Source organism: Echiichthys vipera, assembly GCF_963691815.1.
Source record: "Echiichthys vipera genome assembly, chromosome: 8".
Lineage (NCBI taxonomy): Eukaryota > Metazoa > Chordata > Actinopteri > Perciformes > Trachinidae > Echiichthys > Echiichthys vipera.
In genome coordinates this window covers 16,531,175-16,550,838 of record NC_139833.1, presented here as the reverse complement: position 1 = coordinate 16,550,838, position 19,664 = coordinate 16,531,175, and the positions used below count along the sequence as shown (strand labels likewise).

At 39.5% G+C, this 19,664-nt stretch overlaps 2 protein-coding genes across 6 annotated transcripts in view; one reads left to right on the top strand and one right to left on the bottom strand.

Annotated features, from left to right (window-relative positions):
* The first annotated feature begins 287 nt into the window (after positions 1-287).
* Positions 288-9,405, top strand: LOC310950748 (retinoic acid receptor RXR-beta-A-like). Of its 2 annotated transcripts, XM_083918726.1 has the most exons (12): positions 288-429; positions 1,928-2,121; positions 2,394-2,547; positions 2,739-2,918; positions 3,304-3,357; positions 4,822-4,982; positions 5,132-5,261; positions 6,426-6,552; positions 6,669-6,710; positions 6,817-6,908; positions 7,017-7,122; positions 7,735-9,405. In XM_083918726.1, the coding sequence occupies exons 2-12, from the start codon at positions 1,981-1,983 to the stop codon at positions 7,880-7,882; spliced, it is 1,335 nt and encodes a 444-aa protein (XP_083774852.1). In that variant the 5' UTR covers positions 288-429; positions 1,928-1,980; the 3' UTR covers positions 7,883-9,405. The 2 variants fall into 2 exon arrangements, with proteins under 2 accessions (XP_083774852.1, XP_083774853.1); XM_083918727.1 differs by lacking the exon at positions 3,304-3,357.
* Positions 9,406-9,516: 111 nt separating this feature from the next.
* Positions 9,517-19,664, bottom strand: part of fhod3b (formin homology 2 domain containing 3b) — a 93,180-nt gene continuing 83,032 nt past the window's right edge. For 2 of the 4 annotated variants that reach the window (XM_083918721.1, XM_083918723.1), the window contains 10 exons: positions 19,155-19,313; positions 18,285-18,467; positions 17,171-17,290; positions 16,219-16,380; positions 15,902-16,092; positions 15,514-15,706; positions 14,217-14,240; positions 13,380-13,566; positions 12,164-12,325; positions 9,517-12,054 (listed from right to left, as the gene is read on the bottom strand). In XM_083918721.1, the coding sequence (XP_083774847.1) occupies positions 11,972-12,054; positions 12,164-12,325; positions 13,380-13,566; positions 14,217-14,240; positions 15,514-15,706; positions 15,902-16,092; positions 16,219-16,380; positions 17,171-17,290; positions 18,285-18,467; positions 19,155-19,313 (1,464 nt within the window). In that variant the 3' untranslated portion in view covers positions 9,517-11,971. The remainder of the gene's footprint in view (positions 12,055-12,163; positions 12,326-13,379; positions 13,567-14,216; positions 14,241-15,513; positions 15,707-15,901; positions 16,093-16,218; positions 16,381-17,170; positions 17,291-18,284; positions 18,468-19,154; positions 19,314-19,664) is intronic. The other 2 variants (XM_083918724.1, XM_083918722.1) reach the window with 2 other exon arrangements.

Below are 19,664 nucleotides of genomic sequence, written 5' to 3'. Positions count from 1 at the left end.
ATGTGTCAGTGACATATCCTTGTATGTCAATGCTCGATGGTTTTGTATGGGTTTACTTTGTCGAAGGTCATTTTACTCAATTTCAATAATATATAGTTCCATGAATTATTTATCATAAATTCCATGTCAATACTAAAATGTAGCATTAAGATCATGAAACGATTCATTAAAACGAACATCAGCCTGATTAAATGATAAATCAAAGTGAACACATGCTGCAGGAGGATCATATGACAGGGCTGTTATGGGTGGTCCCATGAGACATTTTGGCTCAAGGAGTACTGGCACTGAGCCACCATGGCCTGTAAACAACAACAGCGTCAAGTTGAAGTAAACTGGATCTGAGTGTCGGCGTTGTCTGGCGCTGGTCTGATAACAACAAGTATAATAGTGAAGCTGGTATTTAACAATGCGTCGAAGGTGTGTCTGGTAAGTAATCCCAACCTTCGAAAACGACCACGGGTTTGTTTTGTCATCAACTGCTTCTCCAGACTAACCCTGAACCGTGCATGAAGCTAACGTTAGCGCCGTTAGCTAAGTTAAATGCAGCTAACGAAGCTAATCGTAGCTTAGCTAGAAAAACATTGCGCTGTTTGTGCTGATTTATTGAAGTGGCTCCGTGACCGTCGAGTCGTCAAGCTTCAAATTTCTTGATGATTAACGAGGTATGTTTATATCTTAGTTTTAGGAGACGTAGCAGAATGCAATATCGGCCAGACGTTTGGCATCCGAAGCTAATGTTAGCTGTCGCCAGGGGCTTAGCTGGCTAACGGTGGAAGAAAACGTAGGGCATTAACAGTGATCTATGTTATGTATTACGGTCAGTGATACACTTTACTAATATGTATTCATGAAAATACCCAAATACTCCTGTTTACGGTGTGTATTTAACTAATGCCGTTCTCATTGTCACGGAAATGTCAACGTAAACGTTACTGCGTATCGTTAGCAGCATTTAGCAAACGTGTAACGTTAACTTACTGCGATGCAAACGGGGGCCAGCTAATTTAACGCTATAAAATGTCGATTAATGTGAGCAAATGTTGCTGTACTTTTATGATGTATTCAATTTAAATAAAATGCTCTCAAACTAAACTCACAAAACGCTACTAAATATCCGCGTATTTCCATTTCATTTGACCCATTGGAACAGGGCGAATCATGTAAAATTCCTGCCTGCAAGAAGGAAGGTTTTCGTTGCCACTGTGTGCACAAGATTGCTGGATACCTACTGTAAATATGTAAATATATATTGTTGTTTAAGTATTATTATAGATAGGGCGATTTCTGCTGCTCATAGAGGAATTGATGGGTCTCAGTAAATCATGAATAAGTCATAGTGTGCTCTAGACCTACTCTATATGTAAAGTGTCTTGAGATACTTTTGTTTGGCACTAAATTAAATAAAATTGAAGTGAATACAAATAATTTTGCTTTTGGGATTCCGTTTAGCTCGTAAGTGGTGTGGTTCCAGTCATTATTCGCCCAGAACATTAGTCTTTTTGTTTGTCAATTAATACATTCATCCATGTCATGGTTTTTAAGGTTATGAGTTTGATTGGTAGCTTGATGCTAACGTTATTGTTGGGAAAACATGATAGTACACGTCACTGTGTCCTGAAACTGGGGCTACAACCAGAATCAATTTCTGACCACCAGTCCATAACCCTAAGATATTCAGGTTTAATTATATCACTAAGAGAAAAATCAGTAATTCATCTGAGCCAGACGCTGATGGGCAGTTTTGCTTGCAGTAAGACTTAAAGGATCAATATATATCAAAATAGTTGACAATTAAGATTGTGTTGATTTGACTTATTCATGAAATGTTTGTCACTCTGCTTGCAGCCAGTGACTGCAAATATTAGTTTCAAGTTTGATATAAATAAATAATAAAAATAATTGTATCCTGTTTTTTCACCCTCAGACTGATATCCTTCAGACGGGACATCATTCTCTCCACTGGGTAGTTTACTAGCCATGTCCTCACAGCAGCCCAACAGTTCAGCCTCCAATAGTCCCACCAACATCTTGGGTTCTCCTTTCTCAGTCATCAGTCCCTCACTCAACTCCCCAGTGGTCTCACCCTCTCTGGGATTTGGACCCATCAGCAACAGTCAGGTAACTAAGTCTGTGAAATGTAATGTCATGGTGCACTTAACTGTTTTTTATCTAAGGGATTAATCTGCTGTTTGTTTGCATGCATGGTGGAAAGGCTATAAATGTTAGTTTTTGAACTGCAGTGCAACTAAGTATCTAACTGATTGGGCAAAAGAGAAAGCAAATCTGGACGATGCATAAAGCAGTGTTGTCATTTAACATGGCATACAATATACCAAAGAAGTAACAGTGTTTTAATTATTCTTTTTTTCTGGTTTGCTTTGTGTGTTCAGATCTCTTCTTCAGCACCCATATCAGGGATGCACTCAATCAGCAGCTCAGAAGATATCAAGCCTCCATTTGGCTTAAGGCCCATGCCACCTCACAGTCCCGGAATAATGTTGTCTCAGAAACGCATGTGTGTCATCTGTGGAGACCGCTCTTCTGGTGAGTGCGCTAACAGCAGAATTAGCAGAAGTAAAATACCAGCTGCAGACCTCTAGTGGTGGACTTTTTTGCCTGTGTTGCCTCAACATTTTAACAAAACCGATCTCAGTCACTGTTGCTAATAAAATACAAAATGTGTGTCGTCACATCAGCCTCTAACTTCACCATTTTTTTATTTGTTTAATTTACAGGCAAGCACTATGGAGTGTACAGCTGTGAGGGTTGCAAAGGTTTCTTCAAACGAACTGTGCGCAAAGATCTTAGCTATACCTGCAGAGATAACAAAGAGTGCCTGGTCGACAAACGCCAGCGCAATCGCTGCCAGTACTGCCGCTACCAGAAGTGCCTGGCCATGGGCATGAAGAGGGAAGGTATGCAATGAACAGTGTTGCATTAAAGGTTTAAGTTCATTTTGAGAGCCTATTTGGCTATTGAAGGTTAAGGAACACATATTGTTGCCAGCTGTCTTACATGCAACTATACAAAGGTGACGTACTTAGATAAAAATATACATTATATAGCAATCAACTATATTTCTTAAAAAAACTAATTACGCTAAAGGAAGCCCAATTAAACTGATTAAGTAAAATTGGATTAGTACTATTTTTGGCGTAGGTGAGGGTGGATGCTAGATTAGATAGATTAGATAAGATAAAGGGTAGAGACGAGTGTATTGGGGCTGGTTTATATAACTAACCCCTCTCCATCTCTTCTCTTCATTTTCTCCTATTCTACCCTTTCTCCATCTTTCAATAGTGATCAAACATGTAAAGTGGATAAAAGAAGATGGAAAAGATGAGGGCTGGATGAGTATGACATTGAAATTTTAAAGCTACTGTATTTTTATGTTACTTAGAGAATTAGCTTGTTATGTTAGACATGCAACAATATCGTTGACATCGTTGGCAGATTTATGTGTGAAAATATACCCAGACATAATGGAGGTATAGTACCTTGTGGTGATGGACTGCTTTGTACAATTGGCAGTCAGCTAACTGGTGTAACTGTATTTAAAATCTGGTGGAGTGGATTGGTGTTGAAGCAGCAAAAGATAAAATAGATCATTCTGGCGGTCAGTTTTAAGTATCTTAAATGCATACATTATACGATACATATGAGAGGTGTTGCCTCTTTACTAGGTCTGCACAGCTCAGATTTTGACTCCAGATTTAGTCACATGAAGTGTGTACGATCTGCCAGTAAGATGGGTACATTATTTTACAGTCTCACTATTTTTAAAGAGATTTTAACACTTCCATAGATATTTTTCCTCTCTATATAATTGAGTGAAGTCAGAATATATTGGATCAGACAACAGACAACTGTTCTTCCACCTCACTGAGATCAGTCTCATTTTTTGGTTACTTTTTACGTTTTTAACACATTTCACATGCTAGTTTCAGTTGTCCTCATGGTGCTTAATTGTGCTGTAAGCACCACTCAGGAGTAATGCTGCCATTTGAGTTGGGGTGGGGGGGGGAAATGATTTTTAGATGCATTGTGATTCTGTCTTGTCTATCTATCTGCTTGTGAAACAAACTAATGCATGTAAGCTAATCTGAAGGAATGTTAATAACAAACTCATGCATTTAACTTCAACCCGCCAGTTACTATACTTCTTTTGATGAAAGAAGTACATTCATCTGACTTTTTTCATGATGGATATTATGTTATTGTGAATTCTCTACGTTAGAAAACATATGGAAATGAAAAAATATGTTTCATTGTCAGTTCTCAACTCCCTAAATCCTAATCAAATCTCGAGGAATTAACTGTAGAAGACTGCCAGCCCCTCACTTCAATTTTAATTGACAGCAATCTACTGAATGCAAGGCTTTTGAAATGTATTCTTTTGATTACATTTTTCGTCAAGGCAGTATATCGATCGATTGTATTCCTAATGTCTTCTTTATCCATTTTGAAATTTAGAGTTTCTTCTTGTCAGACAAATTAGTTATATGGTAAGGATGTCCTCTTACCTTTTCTTAGCTGACAGTTTCGGCTGAACTCCAGCCTTCCTCAGAGCCGCTGTTTTCTTCCGGGTATGACGTGTCATACCCTAAAAGAAACTCTAAATTTCAAAAAGGCAGTATATCATTTGAACAAGGACTTTCTCAATGCAGCAAAAACCCTGCAGAGAGACAGTGTTTTGCACAGTATCACTCTTTAACCCATACATTTATCATTGAACATTTTCCATTCTTCAGTATTTATCATTATCTTAGACGTTTTCTTCCCCCCAACCACCGTATCCTTATGTTTTGTTTGACGCAGCGGTCCAGGAGGAGCGTCAGAGGAACCGAGAGCGCGAAGGAGAGTTGGAGTTCAGTGTTGGCGTGAATGAGGAGATGCCCGTGGAGAAGATTTTAGAGGCAGAGACAGCTGTGGAGCAGAAGACTGAGCTTCATTCTGATGGTGGTTCTGCCGGGAACTCTGTGAGTGGTTATAACATTGCAATCAGTAGATTTGTATAATACAATAACTTAATTAATAGCATGCTCTTAAGTACAGGCTTTCTTTAATTGCTGGAAGTATTTGGGTTGGATGTGCAATAAAATAATTGTGATTTATTGTTTGGTTCAAGCCCCATGATGCAGTTACCAACATCTGTCAGACTGCAGACAAACAGCTGTTTGCCTTGGTGGAGTGGGCAAAGAGAATCCCTCATTTCTCTGAACTTCCCCTTGATGACCAGGTCATCCTCCTGCGTGCAGGTACAATCGAGCACCCACAGTCATGAATTCAGTATGAATCAGTATGAAACTGCACCGTCTAAATCAGCGCATTGAACACAAAGATCAGATCCATGATGCCTTTTGGTCACCTTTATTTATTTGAGGGAGTTTCACTCTTTTTCAGGAATAATCACATTCACATAGTTATTTGAAAGATTATGATTGTGGCAAGAGTAACAAGGCCAAGGACACTTGCCTTTTAAAAAAGGTTTTCAGTGTAAAGCAGTCTCATGCAGTTATACTGCTTTCTAAAAATAGTGCTGTGCTGAACAGCTTTATACATTTTATTTGCACATTTGAATAAATAAACAAAAGATAACTAAAGTGTTAGAACACATTTACATAAAACCTAGTTAAAGCCTGGAGGTTAACATTTTGGTTGTCCTTGTCCACAAATCTAGGCTAGAAAGTAACAACAAAGCAACTTGAATGATAACATCTATGAAAACTCTAAATTAAGGTCATGTTGTTGATAGCCTGAATGTTGATATTTGTGCAGATTCAATAAAAGATAAAGCTAGCCCTTGATCGGACCACACACACACACACACACACACACACACACACACACACACACACACACACACACACACACACACACACACACACACACACACACACACACACACACACACACACACACACACACACACACACACACACACACACACACACACACACACACACACACACACACACCTTCATTTTGATCTCAACTGCACACCTGTAAAGTTTTGTCTGTATTTTGCACGGCTGAGACGCTTGCACTGTGACAAAATCTACACAGACAGAAAGCAAAATACTGCCTCCATGGGCACTGCGATTAGTTCCATGTTGTAATCTTGTACCTTTTCGTGTTTGGTGAGGTCCCAATGGGTTTTTACTGGCAATAAAAAGTTGTCACACTGGTAGCTAGCAAATCTTTGCAACAGTGTGAGTGCATCCTGATGTGTCAGGGGCACATTGGAGATGGAGCATACAGTCACATTGGAATCAAAACAATGCGTATATGGCACTGGTTCCAACCTCAGGCGTGAATTTTACACAATACAAAGAGTTTCCCTTTAAAGTGGCTTTTTGTTGTGAGCGTAATGTCACACTAAGAACAACTAAAATGTTTTTCGCTGATAATTCATTTGTCAGGGTGGAATGAGCTCCTCATCGCCTCGTTCTCCCATCGCTCCATTGGTTTGAAGGATGGAGTTCTCCTGGCCTCCGAGCTGCAGCGTGACAATGCACACAGCGCAGGAGTTGGAGCCATTTTTGACAGGTGCATCTATGGAGACCTAAAACTTCTAGCATAATCAAACATAAATAGCAACTAATTGTAATGCTGTTGGCTAATATGTGTAGTGTCTGTATAATAACTGGTTTTATTTAACACAGGGAGAGTGTTCAGAGTGCAGAGGTGGGCGCCATATTTGACAGGTAATTCTTACACTTTTGTAATATGAGTGTGTCGATGTCAAAGTTTTTGCATTATGCTTTTTGTATTTTACACTCTGTAACCTTTTTTTCTTGTCTCATTACCTAGGGTTCTTACGGAGCTCGTCAATAAAATGAGAGATATGCAAATGGACAAAACGGAGCTGGGCTGCCTCCGAGCCATTGTCCTCTTCAACCCAGGTACCTGCGCAATGCAATGCTGATATCTAACTAGGAAGGATTAAACACTTTAAAAAAAATGTAATGTATTGTTAACCCTGATAAAATATATTCTATATTCTTTTGCAGATGCTAAAGGGCTCTCCAACACCGGTGAGGTGGAGCTCCTTAGAGAAAAGGTCTATGCATCATTGGAAGCCTACTGCAAACAGAAATACCCAGAGCAGCAGGGAAGGTGAATGTTCTTAGCGATCAAAGGATCGACATAGTCTTTTTTTTTCACTCTGTCCACTTTACAATGTCTAATGTCAAAGTTAAGCATGATTGGTGCATCTTTAATCTTGTCAAACTAAATCAGAAATTCCCAAGCAAGGGTAAATTATGTTTTCTTTAAAATAATATAACCACATATTAACACAACTGTAACACCTAAACACTGTGCTGCAGTTAGGAAAGAGTATGTGTGTGAAAAGTAGTTGGCAAGCAAGCACAGAAGTTTAAAAATATATATGCCTAAACGTAATGGATGAATGGTTGAAATAGCTAAAAGTAATGGATTAATTGTAATAGTAAGCTCAAAGTAATGGATAAATGGGTGAGATATTCAGCTACACTCAAAGTATTAGTAGCCTAGGCCAGTAGTACGAGTGCTGACCAAACCAACCTTAATGTTGAAAGTTTAATTGTATGGAACAGCTAACAATCTCCACTTTTATATGATATACATCTGGCACATTCATTGGACATTGATGAAGGGGTGAGTTTATGCGACAGGGATGTGGTGGTACCTCAAACCAAAAAGGTTTTGAACCACTGAATTAAATCATGTCTTCTTTGCTCCATGCAGGTTTGCTAAGCTCCTTCTTCGACTGCCAGCACTGCGATCCATTGGCTTGAAGTGCTTGGAGCATCTCTTCTTCTTCAAGCTTATCGGTGACACACCTATTGACACTTTCCTCATGGAAATGCTTGAAGCTCCCCATCAGTTGTCTTAGATAGGAAACGTGTACTGTGGTTAGGGTTAGATAGCTGAAGTCTGGGAAGCTGGAGTGGGACTGGAGTGGCACTTTAAGTTCTTTGAAGATTTGTCAATTTGTCTCACGGCTGTCTGGGTTACACTATTTTAGTGCAGCACAGATTTGCTCTTTAGACCAAACCCAAGGCTTGGCATGATCTACAAGCTGGTGCTATATGTTGAAATAACTTCATGAGTAACTATGGTTTTAAAAAAAAAAAGTATTTTTAAAAATGTAAACATTTACATATTTCCCTCACAGGAGCTATAATTTGGGTATACATTTTTATATAAGCTTTTTAGACACCTCAAACATCACGCTTCAGTTGTTTCCCCAACTGAAACCTATTTTTTAAAAAGGAAGGCAACCTGAATCATATGTATGCATTAAGGACGTAGTCTACTTCTTTTTTTTTTTTTAATTTGTATTTCAAGCCAGCTCTAAAAGAATATAAATGTACCAAACAGTCACCGGGAACTGTGTCCAACAACAGCTCTGAGTTTACTTGTATCCATTGCAGAAGATTAATTCCTAACAGTGACCCAAGACAAGTCAGCATTTGAAATTGTCAGGTCCGACTGGTCTGTGTTGATTGAGGATCAGCTTTATGTCTGGTAACATACAGTTAGTGTTGTTTACTTCTTTGCCATTTTATAAATCTAATCACTTTGTGGTTAATGATTAAACTGCACTGCACATTTGCTATGTACTATTTCTAAAACACACTTTTAATGAACGCCTGGCCTTTAAATGGTCAGGCGTTTGTCTTTTGGTGCTATTTCAGTAATAATTTGACAATATTGGTGCAGATGCACACCAAACCACAAACCTAAGAAAATATGCAAAAGTGAAAATCCCTTTGTTAATCTTTGTTAAAAAAAAATGTAGCAATATAAAATGTAAACAGCATAAGAGCTTTCTGCCTGTCAGTCATTCAGGGGTTTTACAAAGTAAATCATGTCTGGTGGAAAGGGAATACTCCATTTTGTAATTTATCTATACAAATCAAAGGTACTGTGCAAAAGTAATTGTTCAGGGAAAATGTATATTGATAAATTTGAATTATGATCAGGATATACAAATTATATAATTCTTATTATGTGCCCTTGTTTTTAGTTTTTGGCTAGTATAAAGCAGAACATGTCTTGGGTTGCACTGGATTTGCTGAGACTGTTTCAGCTGATTTTTATTTTTTGTGCTTTTTTTTTTTTTGATGCTCAATTGTATTTTCCAACCTTTACCCTCCTTTTGTAGGTAGCTGTCGTGTTCATTGTTATGTCTCTGCAATTTATTAAAAGCAAACCATAATCACATTTAGATCCATAACACCTGTGGAGGTATAGGAATTTTAAACAAGACCAAATGAGGTCTGTATGACGGCTCTGTGTAAACCCCCAGATGAGCTGTACTGGTGAGCTCGTCATCGATCTCTATATGCTCTTGAACATAAAGTGACTTGAAGCATGGGTTGTGTGGACTGAAAATAAAGAGGCTTAAGTTTTTTTTTTACTTGCTTTTTCTTCGTGTTAGAAGTGACATGTTCTAAAACGACACAATTATTAGATATAGTTACAAAAAAAAGAAGTCACAAATATTTTAATGAGCCTTTTTATTGTATTTGTTACATAGTTTTTACCGTGAGCATAGACGTAATAGAAGCCTTGGTTGTATAGCACTTGTGTCCAAGTTCCACAGTGATGTTATGGCACAAGCGGCAACGTGTGTGGTGGGCTAATGTTAAATTAAAAGGAGAAAATGTTGAGTGCAATGAAATCAAAGGCTTCTACGGGATTTCACAGGACTAGCTGTCAAATTTCATCACTGAGTGCTTTGCCCCATTTGTTCACTTTGCAGTCTGAAGTTAAAAAAAGGTTCAATAACACAAACCCTACAGCTCAGAGAATCAAAGTGACCCTCCTATTGTATCAAGCAAAAGTGACACCTTTTTAAACCATGCATGGCTTGGTTTACTTAAATTATATTTAGAATAATACTGCTTTTAGTCTATGATACACTATTCTACACATGGAGCAAAACAACAACAAAGACATTGTCATGACATTTACATAATTTTACAGCATTCCCCCTTTTATTACTTTACACATCTATTCTGTCTTGTTTTCGACAAAAACAGTACAATCTGGGTAACACGATGAGCTATTCCTCCCATAACTACTAAGTTGCATGCTACACATTGAGTCTAAGGTGCTGAATAGTTTTCAGTTCATTCTAAACAAAAAAACAAACAAAAAATCTTACTGCTGGTGTGGTTTTATGTAGCTTTATCATGAGGTTTGCGCTAGTTTCATTCAATGGCTATGTTTCCATCACAGTGAAAATCTGCTAGTGGATGGATTTACCTTGCTATGATATAAACTGAAATTATTGTAAATTTAGCCAAGGCCATTCCAAATTAATAGCACAAAGAGTTCACGAATAGTTCAAAAACAGACCTATATAATCAAAATGTTAAACTGCGGGCTTCTTATTCACTTCAGTACAGATTTACATGTTTTAAAATAGATAAATAATGGAGACTAGTTATTATGTAACCCCTGATGTTCACATTCATAGTTAGGGAATGAATGTCCTGTGAATGAAACAAATTGAATCTCCAGTGATGCCAGTTGAACTACATAATTAATTTTGGCCTGGTCTATTTTTTTTTACCGAGATCTCGACCAGAGTGGAACAATGCCAATGTCCATATTTTACAGTAAGGCAACAGGATACAGCTAATGTGCATGACCAAGTCCTAAGTTGCTAAGTCATAAATACTCTAAAGCTGTCTTCATCAAATACTATTTGATCCGAGACATAACATGGGAAAAATAATAATTGCCAGGAGAAGTTTAAAAACACTGGTTAAAAATAAATCACAGCTCGTGAACGATGTACACTGCAGTATTATCCTCTCTCCCCTCACAGACTGCACATCTGTAGTAACATTTTCTTGATTATATGTCCCTGAAAACGTTTTAATAAATAACTCTCTGAAAGGCACTGAGATGTGCAGCTCATAGTTTCTAGAAAATAAAACTACATAAGTATGTGAAGATTGCTCACATGTAACACTGCGCCTGCCTTCCTTAAACCGTCTTCAACTGTCCATAGCTCACGACTTATCTACATTTGTAAAAGCTAAAAATGTTGATGAGCATCCATCGGACACTAGTGGTATCACCAGTCTCACCTACAGTAACTGAACTGTCGACTGTGACCTTTAAAAAGATGTTTCTCTGGCAAATTCCTTCTCATCCAGTCAACTAACAGACATTTGACTGAGCCTTAAATGCTCATCTGTCTTCGCTGTGTCCACTTTGATTAGACTTAATTAAAAACTGTGCTACTGTTGATTTGCTGGTTAAACTGTTGAGGATATTTTCAGATGTCAGTGGTTCATCAGTGTCAAGGATTTCACATTCCATTGATACCCAACTTTTACATCCAGTGCAATTGTTCCTTATATGAGCACCTTCTTGAGCAAAATGAAAAGAAACACAAAACTACCACAGTAGTATATAACAGAATAACCCTCTGGACAAAGCCATCTATTCAACAGATGAAATGTCTTTCAAATTGTCTCTAAAGCTGCAGGGCTGACTCTAAACCCAAGCAGCGCAGGGTTTAGTACCACACTTCTTGCCCTTTGGATTCAGCCAAGGCCACTGAGATTAAAGCACACGCACTGCCAACTCTTTCGATGCCCTCCGCCTTATAAAACACACCGTTGTGCCGGTGCTTTCGATGCAATTTCACATCGAATGATTGTGAGTAAGCCTTGTGAGTGCACGTCATCAATGTTTCTCCAGCAACAGCAAAGCTTAGTGGTTTGAATGTAGTGCTCTATTTCTGCGCTCTCTGCCTGTCAGTACATGAATAAAAACCCACTCTCTTCAGGAAGCACTTGTGTCAAGCCTATGTGAACCAAACGCATATAGATGAGGTCAACTCATCGAAGCTGGATGTGGGGGATTTTAGTGACAAGCCAGAGTGGAGTGGGTTGCCAGGTGGGATGCAGGCATTGGAGGGGCAGTGAAAGGGATTCCCGGCGTGCTTATGTCCAGCTCACACCTGCATCTCTGAACCACTGGACAAGCCGAGAGCATTTGCCTCCTCTGTTGTCAAACCATTCTTCAGTGTCCTCCTTACTGTGCAAACAGGAAAAAAAGTGTATTACTTTTACTGTGTTTGCAAATAAAGCTGGTTGCATCTCTGCATGATTATTAATTATGTGACTCAGTGGTTGATATGGCTCACGTGATTTTCGGTTGGCTCGGGATCGCCTCCTCTCTCGAGGTTGCGTCCGCTGGCTGGGCCCCTGAGTGGCTGACCTCACAATCCTCTCCATGATCTCATCGGCTGTATCATCTGTGCAGTTCAATGGATCATCGCTGGCAGAGCACCATGGGGGAACACGCCCTAAAACCGTAAGGTGGATAAGAAAGCAACATATATAGATAAATTACCTTTTTGATGACATACTATGACTTTTTTATGACTGACTTTTTACGACATACTATACTATGCCTTTTTTAGGACTTCTTTGACATACTATACTATGACTTTTTTCCTTGGCAAAGATGGCTAAGAAACCCACTACAGTTACCGAACTGTGGAAGAGACTGAAGAAGAATGGACCAAGATCAAACCAGAGAACTAGTGATGTCCTGTGGGCGCAGATGTGCTAAAGTCATTCAAAGCTGTGGCCTCTACACCCTAAGAAAACATTGTTTAAATCTTCTCTTCTGACACAGTGGTTACTGTTCTCTAATTCTGCTCACTGTTTTTTTTTCACAAAATAAAGGTTTTTGTTGAAGTGCCTTGGTTATTTAACAAAACATGCTAGTATAGCAGTGGTATAGCCACAGCAGATATTCAATCAAGCACCACTAAAGTTCATCGAAGCTTCATATATTACTTTTTATCAAAGTTTAAGTACATGTAGTGTCTTGGACCTCCTTTTCCTTCATTTGTGCCATATCATACATATAAAAGACAATGATATGAATAATCAATATATAATAGCCTCATTTTTATAGGGAATAAAACTGAGTTTCTAGCTCCCGCGTATAACTGATATTACTCTTTGTAATAAAACTTGCATTGTTTTAGTCAACAAATTCATTTTCTTGTGCTTTCTTTCCACCCCATCTATCTGAATTATGTTGCATTGATACAGCGGTCCAAGGACAAACTAAGACTGTTTAGTTGTGCTATCTTACAATCAGTGTATACTCAATGTAAGCTGTAAGTAATGCTACTATCATGAATAAAAATACCAGACCTATTGTAAGATCAGCTTAAAGCTTTCGGGTAGGGTCACTTCAGTAAAACTGAAACGCTTGTGCTGTGCTCCTGGAGCAGTTATGGACACAGAGGAATGCAGAATCTCAGTGTACTGGATGGATGGTGATGATGTTAATTTAAAAGCTATGTGAGGGATGGAACAGTATGACATGTTTATGAGACTGACCTCTGGTGCTGCTGGCTCTGGTGCGTGTACGGAGGCCTGGCACGGCAGACGTTGCGCTCTCGTCGCACTGAAGACTACTCTGAAGTACGGCCTTCATGTTCTCATGTTCAGCTGCATCTTCAGCATACTGGATACCCTGAGGCTGGCTCTCCTGTGCGTCTGATGGGCCGCTGCCAAATTTACCACTCTGAAAGGGGGAGGACACAGGATTAAAATATCTGACATTCTAATGGTAGGAGATGGGGAAACTCTGCTCCAACCGCTGGCGCTTTTAGTATTTTTTTTTTATATCAAATTTGTTGCTCAGGTTAATCTTCACTAGTAGTGACAGTAATTTTCAGCCTAAAATAAGAACAATCAGTCATTTCAAAGAGTTGAAAGTTTAACAAACAGATGTAAAGATATGTTTATTCTATACACCCCCCAAACACACACACACACACACACACACACACACACACACACACACACACACACACACACACACACACACACACACACACACACACACACACACACACACACACACACACACACACAACCATTGACTGTTTCTTGCAACAATGCAGACATGCCAGGCTCAAGAGTACATTTCAATAAGGAAGTAGCTGCGACACTCCAGCCAGCATCATGCGCACCTTCTTTTCTCTACTACTCATCACCTTTAAGATTCCTCCTTCATGTTAGGTTACACACACACAAAACCTCAGTCTAACTGATGACTTGTCCTTTGTTAATACTCGTAAATACACCTGTTATTGTTCAAAGTTACGACAGCACAATCTGGTCGACTGTTAGTAACAACAAAAAGTTTACATGCAAAAGTCACCCCCCTACCTCACTCTCACCGTCATCCTCACTCTACAGAGATGAAAGGAAATGGAAGAAAAGAATGCCAAAAGGTGTGTTGTAAACAGTGCAATGCTGGTGTCGAGTGAAAATGTTTCATATACAAAGTCACAGATATTCAGGAAACTATTTTAGGCTTTTAAGAGTGATAAAAACAGTGCAGAGCTATCTAACTGGTTTTTCAAAGGTTGTATAACTTGTTGTAAGCACGTCATAATCCTTGATTTGTGTCCTAAACATTAAAGGCATCGTTAAAAAATGTGGGAAATGCTCTTTTTTTGCTGAGTGTTAAGATAAATACCACTCTTATGTCTGTACAGTAAATATGGACCCAGCAGCGGGTAGCTTAGCTTAGCATTCAGACTGGGAACAGGGAGAAACACCTGTACAAAGGAAAACATTTGGTTACAGCTGACTCCAAAGCTCATTTGTTAACATGTTATATCTTGTTTGTAAAAACAAAACAATAAGTGTTACCTGGGTTTGTTGGTACTCTGATTTGTTACCTTTTGGACAGAGCAAGGCTAGCTGTTTGCCCCTGCCTTCAGTCTTTGTGCTGGGCTAAGCTAACCATCTACTGGTTCCAACGTAATTTCAGACTAGCAAATAAAAGAAGAGAATATATAAGAGGATATTTTCACCCAACTCTCAGCAAGAAGGTGAATGATGCCAAACTATTCCTTAAAACATCAAAATTGCCATGAGATCCTCATCCCCCAGTACCATCAAAGACGTTGCAGATATATACAAGCTATGGAACAGAGGAGCAGATTTGACTGGATATCTTTGTAAGAGTGTGGTTAAGGTGTGGGCCTTGTTATTCCTCCTTCAGGGACATCCAAAGGTTTGGATTTTCACACAGTGATTGAATTAGGGTCCCTTTGAAGAGCGGGGGGCCCCTGCCAAAGCTGGCTGTGGAGTCCACTCCGAGCAGCCGACTCCTCAGGGTTTAAGGGATTTTAATCATGCAGGGAGGTGTTTGCTCTGGCCTTTCTTAGCCTTCTACAGATACAGAATGAGATACACTAAAAACAACTCACTGATTATTGTTACAGTAACCTATACATGTGAATACCGAGGAACTATGCTGATGTCATTACAAATGTATGAAGCATCTGTCAGAAATGGCCTTGTTGGTGCTTTAACCAGATTAGGGTCATAACCAGTGTCTAGGGATCGCTCATATTGTCTCATAGAATTGACAAAGTACAAACTAAACAAATACGGGGATCAGGAAATGGAGAAAGTGTATGAGTGACCCTTGCTCGTGGTGAGGAGCACTTACATCTGTTATCATTTTTCCCCTGGTCTTGTTCCTCTCTCTGTGGTTGGCCCTCTTCTGTTTCTGTTGTAGCACGCGCTCCCTTGTTGTACGATACTCCAGGGCAAATTCACTCAGGATCTTGCTAAAGCGATGAATGCTGACCTCACGTACCGCATAAATCGGGTGGCCCAGGAACAGCAGAAAGGCATGGAACCTGGAGATGTGCAGAGAAACATCACATCACTGTACAGAGATCCTTCAGTGGAAACAAAAATTTAAACATGCTTTGAAAGGTAAGGGAAGTCACCAAGGATGAACAAAAATGGTTGTGAATGCCATTGAAACAGACATAGATAGAATATGTGAAATATTTCATCTAATTCTATATTTGATCTACACCTGAACATACCTGTTGAGTATTCTTCGATGTACAATCTTCAGAATAATGATTCTTTCTGCACAGTCTTTGAGAAAGTCAGACACTTTTTGTTTCAACGCTGGTTTCATCTCATGTTTCGCAATGACCTTGAGGTGATCCCATGATGCTTTGCACCTTCGCTCCATCTGGGCCAGATTGTCTTGAAGCTGGTCAAAGTCCACCTGACAACACCATCACAGGGTTGCTGAGAACTCTCTTCAGTGGTTATGACATTTGCATTTAATGCTATTAGTAACAAACTGATACTGTGGACAAATTATAGATGGGCTTTTAAAAAGTAAAAAAACCTTGGTCAAGCGGGTGATGGCTCCTATCTCAGAGTAGAGGTCAGTGCTGTCTGGAAACTTCTCCACCACAATGGTGCAGGCGTGGTGCAGCAGGGACTGCTTATGAACCGTGTCTTTCACCTCCGGGACTTTCTCCAAGTAATTCAGCTCAAAGCCTTTAGCCTAGAGATGCATGCATACAACACGGTCAGAATGTGGGACGGAAACAACTGTCTGAAGAATTCCTAGTCGAAGACCAAATTGCAGTGAATTTCCTTTTTGGCACAGTTAGAAAAAGGGGCTCAATCGAGTGCGCCGAGTAGATTTGTAGATTCATTAGGCCGGTGATTATCAGAAACCACAATCTACTTCAGACCTGACTGATTTTTCTGCTCACCAAAGCCCGAACATATCATGAAAGACATAATCCCAACAGGGTCTCCCTTGTTCTGCTGCCAGTTTTAAATGGCTTGCTGCAAATAAGAAATGCAGCCATTATTTACGGGAACTACTTGTTTTGATGTTGATGACTTGTGTTTTTTCCTTTTGTATTTTTGGCTCTTATATATCCCAGAGGTTCACTAGAAATACACACAGAAACCCCCATCACAAAGTGAGACCAAAAAATACAAGAGACAGAAGTTCACACACAAGCAGCCAGGCAACACAAACTGTCAGAAAACACACAATCACAGAACCTCCCTCCCTTTTTCCTCTGAGACAGACAGAGCCAGGTTCAGCAGAGGCCTTGACAAGCGTTTTTACTGTAGAAGGACAGTGTCTGGTTCAGACGGTCAGGCAGCACATTCTTCTACACATAGAGAGTCCACTGTTATCCTTGCCAAATAAATATGTTAGCGGGGAGTTTGGTGGGGGAGGAGGAGGAGCACGGGCAAATGGAGGAAGTGAGTAAAAGACACAGAAGGAGAGAGAGTGAAGAAAGAGGAAGTCATATGTCTTGAGGGTTACTCACATTAGTGCCATTAAGGAAGTTGCCAATGGCCAGCAATGTGGTCAAGATGTGGCGGAGTGTTTTGTTTTTCTCTAACTGGTCCATCCCTTCCTTCAGGTCCTGCAGAGGCTCTGCCACTTCCTATGTGGACATTAAAAAGCAGTCAGGACACACATAATGTATCCTTGCCAGTTCATGTTTCTCCCAATTAATTCTGCTCTTCTTAATCCCTAATAACAGTGTACAGTAAATAGCAAAATTATAACAAATTTTATTTGTCCATCGATTTTGAAATGGGTTTAGAGGTCTTTGGAGTCCTTCTGCATGTGTGAAAGTTCTTTAAAGATTTTTATGGCTCCAGAGGGAGCTGCATGAAGTCCGATAAACAGTTGGATCCTATTACAAGTTCGAAAAAAAACCCCATCATTTCTGCTTGAGGTTAGTAGTTGAGTTTGGGGCTACATTAGCTGCTGCTAGCATAACATCTTTGGATGTCAGAATAAACTTTCGGCACTCAAGTTGCATTGTGGGTAATGTAGGCGCCAGGTTTGGACAAAGTAGAAGAACGTGTGTGGAATAAAAAAAGACTATGTCTGATTTTGCTACATCAATTTTGATCCTTTTAAAAAAAGAAACTGTCCATCATTTCCACGTTGTTATAGGAATGCAATGCTGAATCGGGGGAAAACAAAGCCTACTCACATAATTACAGATGGTTAAATTAGCAGATAAATACCATACTCATGTCTGTAGCGGTAATATGAAGCTACAGCCAGCAGTTGGTTAGCTTAGCTTAGCTGCACATAAACCCCTGTGAAACAACAGACTGTCATAGTGAGATTAAGAGGTGTTGGTAGGCAGATTTGTTACCCTAGCCAGCTGTTTCCCTCTGTTTTCTAGCAAACCTAAGCTAAGCTACAGATAGCTGTAGCTTCATATTTTCCATACAGACATGTAATAGTGGTATTGATCTCCTCATCTCACCTTTGGCAAGAAAGTGAATGAGAAAAAAACTTTTTCTTAAAAAAAAAAAAAAGATTGTAGAGAAAAAACGTTTACGATTGTTTTACTTGTGTAACTCTGTAAGGTGTGATTCTACCTGCATGTTATTAACGAGAACAGGAATGTGTCTGACCTTCTCAATAAGCTCATAGTCCATCTTAAATGCCCACAGCTGCAGGCGAGCAGACAGCTCAGTGATGGAGGAGAGGGTGAGAAGGAACTGTTCAGCGCTGCCCAGGGGAATATCGGGGCTGACCAGCTGAGCCTCCTGGATCCTCTGCTTCTCCTCTTCCGTGGGGATCATTGTCAGGATTTTCTAGGGGAGGGAGGAAGATATGAGAGGAAGGAAAAGGAAAGGATTATAGGATGATTCATCAAGTCAACCTATCAAAAGTTTTTCAACGCCTGTATAAAGTTTTAACATAATATGTCAGCGAGTAAATCACAGGAAGAGAGAGTACACAAATTTATTCTGACGTTTCTCATTCTGTTTATCTAAAATGTTTCCAATTTTTCCCAAAAACCTGTGTGACATCTGAACTCTCAGCCTCACTTTTGTTGTCTGGCTGAAAATATCTCCAGAGGCAAAAGGTGGGGAGGAATTTTCCTTTCTACTGAGAATTAACTCAAGGTGAAGCTCTGAAAACGACACGTTATATAACACCAAAGGGACACAACATTAATCATTATCTGTTGAAAAGTCTGTAGTATGGTTTTTAAAATGTTCTGAAAATATGCACATGGATCCAACCTTTAATCATTGCTGTGATTGATTACATGAAAAGAGCCAAAAAGCCAGACGTGCAGCCAGAAAATCACATGATATGTCAGCACTGAGGGCCATCCACAAAGTTAAGTGTTTTGCTGTGCTGAGTTAATAGCATTCATTAAAACTATGTTTAATATGGACACAATGAGTTTTAATGTTTTTTTTGATGCGCTAGACAGTACTTATATAAAATGCGGTACCAATTTAGTTACAAAATATGTAAAAAAGGGTTACCTCAATGCCTTCCTTGTTCAGTGCATACTCATCAAAGTTGAGGATAGCAGTCTTGATGGTGCGAGGAGGAGGTAAGACAGTCAAGCCAATGTTGATAGCATTGCTGCGTTTGGAATCCAGAACTATGATTTCTTGTCGTTTGCCATCAACAGCTGCTTTCTATAAGAGATACAAAACATTGTCATATTAAATAATGTTTCTTATGTGGTGGAAGCACTACACAAAATATGACATATCAGCCTTTATCATAAAAAAAGGAGATCTGACAAACATCACCCTGTATCTGATTCACCATGATAGAGTTGCAAAAGATCTGCCTCTGAAGTCTTGTTGTGGGTATTGTAGCTGCCAGCCTAAATGGTCAGCCAAATACTCATTCATCTTGAACTTCTGTATGAAATACTTTTATCCGGCTTTCAACTGTAAACCCATCCGTGGCAATATTAGACACCCAGAGCAAGTGCTCCGGAAGTGGAACCCTAACCTCTGGAAGAGCGACCTCGGGAGAGG

What these genes read in the sequence shown, in the direction of transcription:
- LOC310950748 (XM_083918726.1), top strand. Translation starts at nt 1,981, where the DNA reads ATGTCCTCACAGCAGCCCAACAGTTCAGCCTCCAATAGTCCCACCAAC. An exon ending in GTGGTTCTGCCGGGAACTCT is followed by an intron (nt 4,983 to 5,131) that starts GTGAGTGGTTAT and finishes GTTTGGTTCAAG; the next exon opens with CCCCATGATGCAGTTACCAA. An exon ending in TACCCAGAGCAGCAGGGAAG is followed by an intron (nt 7,123 to 7,734) that starts GTGAATGTTCTT and finishes TGCTCCATGCAG; the next exon opens with GTTTGCTAAGCTCCTTCTTC.